Below are 8870 nucleotides of genomic sequence, written 5' to 3'. Positions count from 1 at the left end.
TCTTCCTATTCCATGAGTAGGCAGGCAGGGCAAGCGTCTGGATAACGTTTCCCTGCCCAAAGGTGTAGGAGTAGGGCTTTGGGGGCTGAGATCCTGGGGGGAGTGGGGGCGTGGGGGAGTGGAGAGGAAAAAGAATGTTCCAGACTGGGACCCCATGAACAGGGCAGGGAAAGATGAAGCAGAAACCAAGCGACAGTGGCAGAGGGTGGTGAATTTCAGACCCAGTGAACCGGGAGAGGGGAGGTGGGTAATTCTATAGAAACAGTAATGATTCTGCGTCACCAGCGCTTGATGCCTAATGTGTCAAAATTAGAAACAAATATTAAGTTTTATTGCAACCTAAACACCCTCCTGGCCTTGTAGGAAAATGCTCCTGGTGCATGGGACTCTGCTGTTTAGTATTTCCTTCATGTTTTCCCTTTTTGGATATCTGACTAGGGCAAGGAGACAGAGAGGAATTTGATTCACTGAGATTCAACGAACGGGCTTCAGTTCACACATCTCATTCCATGCTCACCAGAGCCCTCCCGGAAGGGACTATGATCCCATGTTACAGCTGAAGAAACTGAGGCACAGCGCCAAGGACAGAAACTGACACACAGAAGGGGGGCGGCAGTGCCGTTCCCCCTAACCGGATGGGGAAAGCCGAGTCCCCTCCGCCCACCTCCGCCTCTTGTCACCTCCTACCCACCCCTTAGGGGCCCCCGAGGACGCCCCCAGCCAGACCCGGGAGGCCTGGAGCGCCGGCCAGACTGCAGGGCGAGGTATGCGTGGTCCCAGGCGCGCGCTCCCGGCCCCACGGCGCGCCCGCAGGCCCCAGGGGCCGGTCCCCCCACCATTCCCGCGCACGGCCGGGAGGTCAGTTCCTCTCTCGGCGCGACACCGGCCGGCTGGGTGCTGGAGCGCGCCGACGGGGAAGCAGGCACCAGCGGCCCCTGTCCCCGGGGTGGGCCACCCGAGAGTCCTTCCCCCCCAGCGCGGGGCTCAACCCACCCCTCGGGCTGCTCGCTCCTCCCCCTGACCCCAGCGCACCCCCACCTCCCCGCCCCAGCCAGGCGAGGCTCACTCCGCCCGCAGCTCCGGCGACTCGCCTGCAGCGGCTGGAGCCGCGGGAGCTGCGCGCTCGCCAGAACTCAGACGGCGGCAGGAGCCCTGGCAGCCTCGGGGTCGGGGACGCCATGAATGGCTCTGGTGGCCCGCGGGCCGAGGACGCCAGTGAGGCGAATGGCAGGGACAGCTGGCAGCCCGAGGCGGTTATCGTGCCCATGTTGTTCGTGCTCATCTTCTTGGTGGGCACCGTGGGCAACGCGCTGGTGCTGGCCGTGCTGCTGCGTGGCGGCCAGGCGGTCAGCACCACCAACCTGTTCATCCTCAACCTGGGCGTGGCCGACCTGTGCTTCATCGTGTGCTGCGTGCCTTTCCAGGCCACCATCTACACCCTGGACGGCTGGGTGTTCGGCTCGCTGCTCTGCAAGGCCGTGCATTTCCTCATCTTCCTCACCATGTACGCCAGCAGCTTCACGCTGGCCGCTGTCTCCCTGGACAGGTGAGCAAGCGCCCTGGCGGCCCCCCGGGGGGGGGTGGTCAGACACCCAGTTGGGGGCCACAGAAGGGAGCGGGACTCTAGGAGGGACACACGGAGGGTAGACAAGGACACTAAGAAGGCAAAGGGACCGGAAGAGAGTGAAAGACAAACTGACGTGGAGAAGGAAAAAGGGGAATAAGAATGGGGGACAGCGGTGTCCCCTTAGGTGCGTCCTCACTGCTCCACGCTGGAGACCTCAGCTCTCCAGTGCCACCAGTGCCTGAAAGCGCAGCGTTTTCTGACACAGAGCGTTTTCCCGTGTCTCTTTTGAGCTCAGTGCCCCTGTGAAGTTGGGATGGGAGGGATTACCGTGCCCAATCTACAGATGAGATCGAGTTCAGAAGTGACTTGTTCAGAGTGGCCCATCCAGTAATCGTGTGCGTGGAACCAATGGTCTGTTTCCTGGAGTCAAACTCAGGCACCTCCACCTCGCTAGCCTCGAATCTACGGTTTGCTGGGAGCAGTCGACTCTAGTCTGGACTGAGGAATTTGAGTCCTTCCAAAGGGCCCAGGCCAAAGTTGAAGCTGGCACACCGGAGGGTCCCTAGACACCCTCCCACCACACACACACCTCCAGGCCCAGGGTCAAAGGCAGAGAGAAGAGGGCGCCGGAGGGTCTCCCTCCTCTCCACTGGCCACCTGGATGGTTCCTGGGGAGGAAATCTGGGTCTGACTCCATGATTTCTCCAGGTCCCTCTACCCTCACGTCCTCCCGACCTCCCCTGGACAGGCAGGGAGGTGAGGCCACCTCCCCCATATAGCTCCCACTTCCACTGAGCGCGGAGTGTGTCGGTTCCGGTTCTGAGAGCTCTGGTGGGACCCATAGAGCGTCGGCTTCTCTAAGGAATTCCCTCCAGGTACCTCGCGGTGCCTCCAGGCTGTCCGCTAGAGCCTCAAGGCGCCTGGGTCCTACCTCTCTGGGCACAGGCACTCTTGGGTAATGACAGCCTCCCGGAACCCCAAAGCCGGTTAAACCTTGGGGTGCCCTCCCTGGTGGACTCTGACGGTGGTTATAGTCCCGGGAAGACCAGATGAGTGACCTACGCACACTTTCCTGCTGCCGGTCCCGCCCCGCATCTCGAGGCAGCTGAGAGTGTCTGGGATGCTCTGGCCGGTGCGGTGCGACCGTGCGCTAGGGACCTTCTTTGAGAGAAGGTGAGGTCAAGGTTTAAAGGTCTGACTCTGCCCCCTTCCCCACCCCCACCTCCACCCCCACCCCCCGCGAATTCACCTGTTCACCCGTCTCTCTTCCGGGCCTGACGCACAGGTATCTGGCCATCCGCTACCCGCTGCACTCCCGAGAGCTCCGCACGCCTCGCAACGCGCTGGCTGCCATCGGGCTCATCTGGGGGCTGTCGCTGCTCTTCTCCGGGCCCTACCTGAGTTACTACCGCCAGTCGAAGTTGGCCAACCTGACTGTGTGCCACCCGGCGTGGAGCGCGCCTCGTCGCCGCGCCATGGACCTCTGCACCTTTGTCTTCAGCTACCTGCTTCCCGTGCTGGTGCTCGGCCTGACCTACGCGCGCACCCTGCGCTACCTGTGGCGAACGGTGGACCCGGTGGCCACCGGTTCGAGCGCCCGGCGCGCCAAGCGCAAGGTGACGCGCATGATCATCATCGTGGCTGTGCTCTTCTGCCTCTGTTGGATGCCTCACCACGCGCTCATCCTCTGCGTGTGGTTCGGCCGCTTCCCGCTTACACCTGCCACCTACGCGCTGCGCATCCTCTCGCACCTGGTCTCCTATGCCAACTCCTGTGTCAACCCCATCGTCTACGCGCTCGTCTCCAAGCACTTCCGCAAGGGCTTCCGCAAGATCTGCGCAGGTCTGCTGCGCCGTGCCCCACGTAGAGCCTCAGGCCGCGTGTGCATCGCCGCACAGGGGACCCACCGCAGCAGCGTCCTAGAGCGTGAGTCCACCGACGGGACGCACGTGAGCGAGGCTGCCGGGCCCTCCGCCCCTGTGCTGGCACCTCTCAGCAGTCCCCCGGCCTTGAACCTGGTACCCGGGCCATCCTGGCGGGACCAAAATGCCCCCAACGGCATCCCGGCAGTGAATGCGACCTGAGGGCATTTATTGAGTATGCTTTGGTGTTAAAGGATTGGAGTCAGAGGTTGGCGGGGGGAGAGGGGGAGGGAGCGGTGGTTAGGGGAGGGAATTAAATCTGTTAATAAAATACGCAAACCTTTTCACATGCGGTGTTGCGCTGTGTCTCCACACATCTCATGGTTACGAGGCTCCGGGTTGGAAGCCTCTGGGACTTCACAGGGGAGCTGTGGATGGATGGGCGCAACGTGCTTTAATGAACCACAGGGAAAGAGAGTGGCAAAGGCACCAGAGGCAGCCGAGTTAAAAGTCAGCATGGAAATCCCTGAAGCCGGGAAGCACAGGAGGACCAAGGCTCTCCGCACATGGCCAACCTGAGGCGCCAAGTATATATAGATCCGCCAACCAGCAGCCACCTAGGCGTGCGACAAAGGCAGGCAGAGCGTTTAAGCTGGCAAGATAAGTTGGTCGATGAGCGAGCGCAGACACTGTGTTCCTAGGAACGCTCCTAAGCCAGCAAGTGTGTGTGTGTGTGTGTGTGTGTGTGTGTGTGTGGCGGGGGGGGGCTCCTCCCTGCTCCCAGCCTTCTGGGGCTCCTTCCCAGTGTCCGCAGACTGATCAGTGTCTACTTTCAGCCTTGGGGTTTCCTTCTGTCTGGGGTCAAGTCTCCGGCAGCTAGGTATTTCTTCTGGGCCAGAGAAGGCGCCCCTCACCCGCCGTGCTCCAGGGTACCCAGGAGCAGTTCTAAGGCACTGCTGGGCTGGGGCAGGCTGAGAACTGCATGCTGGAGCAGGAATGCCACAGGGCTTTGCTGGGGATCTAACCTCTACCTGCCCAGGGTTTGCCCCTCTCTTGGAGTTCTTGAGCCTTTCGAGGCTTTTTACACGGAATCGGTTCAGTGTTTGAGGAGAGGCAAGAAAACTCCCAAGGATGTACGTATCTCATGGTGTTAATTGCAGGGCACTTTGGCAAAGGCTCGAATACTTAACCAGCCAGGCGCCCGCTTGCAAAAAGGCAGGGAAGACCCGTGGCGTCTGCCTGGATTGGAAGGACTAGGTCAAGGGGAAAGCAGGAGGGGGAATCTGTGCTTGCCCACTCCCCTTGGCTATCCCTGAAGGGGACAGCTGATTCTAGGTGATGGAAATGGAGCGGGGCAGGGAAGCCGAGGCAGGTGCAGGATGGGTGGGGCTGGATCCTGTGCTTTGTCTTCAGGTGTTTGCGGAACCCGGGTTGGGGGTGGGAGGGTGCTGACTCCAAGGCCCCAGAGTCCTTGCACAGAGCAGCTGCCTGCCTGACTGCCCAGTCCCCCAGCAAAGCAACTGAAACAGAGGCAGCAGTTTAGATCCCGTGGCTCCATCCAGCCTTCCACACAGCCACTGAAGATGGCCCTGCAGCTCCTGCTCCATGTGGCCTTCCTCAGGCTCAGCGCCACCGCCGGGCCCTCGGTCCAGGCGCGGGACTTTAGAACACCGGCAGTTGGTAGGTGGAGAGAGTCAAGTCGTTTAAGCTTTGGGATTTGGACCCCAGGGCACCCACCCAAATGACCTCCACCTCCGTCCTTCAGCCTGGCCATCCTACTTCGACTTCAACTGGCCCCAGGAGGTTCAGGAAACCATCCAGATTCCGAACAATGGGAGCGCGCCCCTGCTCGTGGACGTGCGGGTGTTTGTGTCCAACGTGTTTAACGTGGTAAGTGTCCTCAGGCCACGGAGGGAGCAGGTGCTGGGTGCCCAGCGGGGCGATGGGTGGGGTCTCTTGCCTTCTTTTGTCCCATAGCGCCCAGCCCCAGGTGACACACTGCCCTGCCACTTCCTCAGGACATCCTGCGGTACACAGTGTCCTCCATGCTGCTGCTTCGGCTGGTGAGTGCCCAGGGGCTGGGAAGGTGGGATGGGAGGACCGTCTCTTCGTCCAGCTCAGGAGTACCAGCCTTCATCAAACTGCCCGGGGGCCTGTGTATCTATGGGAGCGGGAGCCTTAGTGGCTTCTTTGTGTCCCCAGTCCTGGCTGGACACTCGCCTGGCCTGGAACGCGAGTGTGCGCCCACGGCGTGCAGTCACACTGCCCTGGGACTCACTCTGGACTCCAGGACTCACCATCCAGGAGGCGTAAGTGAGGTGGGAGTTCTTGTGCCAGGAAGCCCTCCTTAGGGACTATCCCCCTCCTGGTGGCTCTGCCAGGCCACAGGTGCACCTCACTGCCCCATGTCCCCCTCACCCTTCTGGAACCCAGATGGCAGCAGAGGGCAGCTGGGCTATGCTGCAGTCTCCCCCACATCCCCCTTCTGAGAAGGGGCTGAGCCTCTGGCTGTATGTCTTCCCCGTGCCCAACAGGCTCTGGGTGGACTGGCAGGATCAGAGCCCGAGGGCCCGAGTGGACCCCGACGGCCACGTTGACCTGTACTTGACCCTCACCACCGAGACCAACTGTGATTTTGAGCTCCTCCACTTCCCCAGGGACCAGAGCGACTGCAACCTCAGCTTCTACGCTCTGGGCAACACTGGTGCTGACGGGACAGGAGCTGGGGGGAGGGGAGAGGGGAGGGGGGAGCCTCTGGCCTTCTGCCGACATCCACCCGACACAGACACAGGGGGCAGCTGGCCTGTGCTCACACCAGTCTAGGGGAGCTGAAGAGATCCTAGAACAGAGCATGCTTCTCGCCTGTACCTCCCAAACGGCAGCCCACCTCCCAGCTCTCCCCTGCTCTGGCTGCAGCCCCCTTTAGTCTCCCCTCAGCTACCCCAGTGCAGCTGCCCTCAACGGCCAGGGCCAAACCGCAGTGTCTGGGTCACTCTGATGGAGCCCGGAGACCTAGGTTGCTGCAGCCTTATTCCTGGAAGCATTCCGAAGGCGTAGCCACCCAGTAAAATATCCCACGGACCCAAGGGTGACATCCAGCTTGGCCCAGAAACCCTCCCCCCTTGCCTCACCGCCCCCCCCCCCCGCCCCGCCTCCAGCCAGTCCCTGCACCTTTACTCCCGAGAGAGATTCAGGGACAGGGGTACCTCCTTCCTACTTGGCCACTCTCACCCTCACCCCTTCCAGCCCTGGAGCTGGAGTTCCGGGCGCACGCGGTGAACGAGATTGTGAGCGTCAAGAGGGAATACGTAGTTCGGGATCTGAAAACCCAAGTCCCACCCCAGCAGCTGGTGCCCTGCTTCCAGGTGACGGTGAGTCGCGGCGCGGCTGACAGAGGGCTGATGGGGGCGTCATGCGTGCAGTCAGAGGCCATGGCGTCACCGTGCAAGTGCCCAAGCCCCCCTGTACACCCCCTCCTCCCCCCCAAAGCCCCAACTTCCTTCCTACCAGCTGCGCCTGCAGAACACAGCGCTGAAGGCCATCATAGCTCTGCTGGTACCCGGGGAGGCCCTGCTGTTGGCGGACATGTGCGGGGGGCTACTGCCCCTCCAGGCCACCGAGCGCATTGCCTACAAGGTGACCCTGCTGCTGGGCTACCTGGTCTTCCACTCCTCCCTGGTGCAGGCCCTGCCCAGCTCCTCCTCCTGCAACCCACTGCTCAGTAAGTCCCGCGCCCCTCCCCTGGCCCTGGGCTGCGGGCGGGCCTCTGCTCAGCTCCCTGGGCGCAGAGGTGCAGGCCTGGCCTTGACCTGCCCACCCCGCCCTCCTGCCCCCAGTTTACTACTTCACTGTGCTGCTGCTGCTGCTCTTTGCCAGCACCATGGAGACCGTGCTGCTGGCCGCGCTGCTGGCCCGGGGCGACCTCAGGGCCAAGAGCGGCCCCAGCCCGACCCCTAGAGCGGAGCAGCACGGTCACGGGGACTCAGAGCCAAATCCTGAAGGTGGGCAGGAGCCCCTTCCTGGAACGGGGTAGAGGGAGGAATAAGGGTAGGAGTGGGTGTGACAGGGCAGGGCCGGGAGGCCCCACACCCAGGGCTGAGGCGGGGGTCACTAGGCTGGCGGCTCCGCGCATTCACTCTGCTAGCTCCACGGTCCCTGGGCTCCACCGTGTCCGTCCTTAGAAGACGCGGGTCTGGAGCAGGGAGCCAGGTTAGCTTCCGTAAGGGCCCAGGTGACTTCAAACTCCCGGAGATAGCCCTATGCCTCTAGGAGCCTGTCTATGAGGGTGTTTCTGCAGCTCAAGATGGCCTGGAATGGGCCAGACCCCAATATTCATTAGCTGTAAATCTAAGGAAGGCACAGATACAGGCGGACGACCCCCAGGGTTCACTCTTCTGCTCCGAGCCGGCATGTTGGGCGAGCCTGAAAAACACCGCCTTTTCCTGCATCTCCCCCCACCAGGAGCCCCCAGGGTGAAGGGGTCGAGAAGGAGCCAGGCCGAGGCTGCTGACCACGTCTTCTTCCTGGTGTATGTGGTGGGTGTAGTGTGCAGCCAGTTTTTCTTCATCGGGCTCTGGATGTGGGCGACGTGCAAGTCTGACCCAGCTCCCGGCAAGGCCGTGCCCCATGGCGGGCAGCCCAGGCTGTGACAGCTCAGGGCCCGGGGCTGCGCACCCAGGGGAAGGGCCATGACAGCGTCTCTGGAGAAAGGAGGAGGTCAACTCTTCTCTGAAGCCCGGAGGATCCCAGGCCACCCTGAGTTCTCCCTTCTGATAGCCGTGAAAGCAGAGCGTGAAATAAACCCGTCATCACCCAAGTGATGTGTGCACGTGCACCTCAAGCATCTGTCTTCCCTGAACTGGCTACTCATTCCTGTGCTATGCGGGTGGGGCCGACACCTGCACAACCCCTACCATGCTCCTGAACTTCTCACCACTGTGCACCAGGCATCTGGCCCCCATTTCTGCGACTACTGCTGTTGGGCCTTGGGCCAGGAGGCCCTGGGCACCAGGAGACAGGGGCCTGAGTCAGGCCACATAGGGTAGCCAGGCTTCTCAGAACTCCTTCTGCAGGGTGCTGGACCCTAGAGACCACGGAGAGAGGGCACTCCCACTCCCTGGGGGATGCCTAGGAGGCAGAACACCCCGACTTCCGGGCTGTGGGTGAGGGGGAATACGTTTTCTGCACCGAATCCACGAGTGGGTCGGTCCTGCTTGTTTTTTCGCCACGCCCTCTGGCTGCGCTGTGGCCTGCCCCTCACTGGGCCCTACCGACATTTCTGGGCTCAAGGGGGCGTTCTCCACCCCCAGCTCTGAACTGGGCCAGCGGTGGGCTATTCACTCTCCTGCTCTTGTACACATGAGGCAGCTGTGGCTATAGGCCTTGGTCTTTCTTCTTTGTCCTTTCCTGTCTGGAAGCTAGCATGTGGCCCAGGGAGGCTC

At 61.9% G+C, this 8870-nt stretch overlaps 2 protein-coding genes across 2 annotated transcripts; both read left to right on the top strand.

Annotated features, from left to right (window-relative positions):
- Window positions 1-1145: 1145 nt before the first annotated feature.
- On the top strand, window positions 1146-3651 carry GALR2 (galanin receptor 2). Its single transcript, XM_047081624.1, has 2 exons — window positions 1146-1546; window positions 2853-3651. Exons 1-2 carry the CDS (start codon window positions 1179-1181, stop codon window positions 3649-3651), a joined length of 1167 nt encoding a protein of 388 aa, XP_046937580.1. The 5' UTR covers window positions 1146-1178.
- Window positions 3652-5012: 1361 nt separating this feature from the next.
- Window positions 5013-8227, top strand: ZACN (zinc activated ion channel). Its single transcript, XM_047081347.1, has 9 exons — window positions 5013-5109; window positions 5195-5319; window positions 5448-5492; window positions 5632-5738; window positions 5964-6133; window positions 6676-6800; window positions 6940-7150; window positions 7266-7430; window positions 7891-8227. Exons 1-9 carry the CDS (start codon window positions 5013-5015, stop codon window positions 8076-8078), a joined length of 1233 nt encoding a protein of 410 aa, XP_046937303.1. The 3' UTR covers window positions 8079-8227.
- Window positions 8228-8870: the final 643 nt, after the last annotated feature.

Source organism: Lynx rufus, unplaced genomic scaffold, assembly GCF_022079265.1.
Source record: "Lynx rufus isolate CCGP_SWC_20201006 ecotype Redwood Valley unplaced genomic scaffold, mLynRuf1.p SCAF_18, whole genome shotgun sequence".
Taxonomy (NCBI): domain Eukaryota; kingdom Metazoa; phylum Chordata; class Mammalia; order Carnivora; family Felidae; genus Lynx; species Lynx rufus.
This window is presented reverse-complemented; position numbering and strand designations above follow the sequence as displayed.

Excerpts from the sequence above, each read along its gene's own strand:
- GALR2 (XM_047081624.1), top strand. The coding sequence starts at position 1,179 with ATGAATGGCTCTGGTGGCCCGCGGGCCGAGGACGCCAGTGAGGCGAAT. Across the intron at positions 1,547-2,852 it reads GCCGCTGTCTCCCTGGACAG|GTATCTGGCCATCCGCTACC; the intron begins GTGAGCAAGCGC and ends CCTGACGCACAG.
- ZACN (XM_047081347.1), top strand. The coding sequence starts at position 5,013 with ATGGCCCTGCAGCTCCTGCTCCATGTGGCCTTCCTCAGGCTCAGCGCC. Across the intron at positions 5,493-5,631 it reads CCATGCTGCTGCTTCGGCTG|TCCTGGCTGGACACTCGCCT; the intron begins GTGAGTGCCCAG and ends TTGTGTCCCCAG. Across the intron at positions 7,151-7,265 it reads CTCCTGCAACCCACTGCTCA|TTTACTACTTCACTGTGCTG; the intron begins GTAAGTCCCGCG and ends TCCTGCCCCCAG.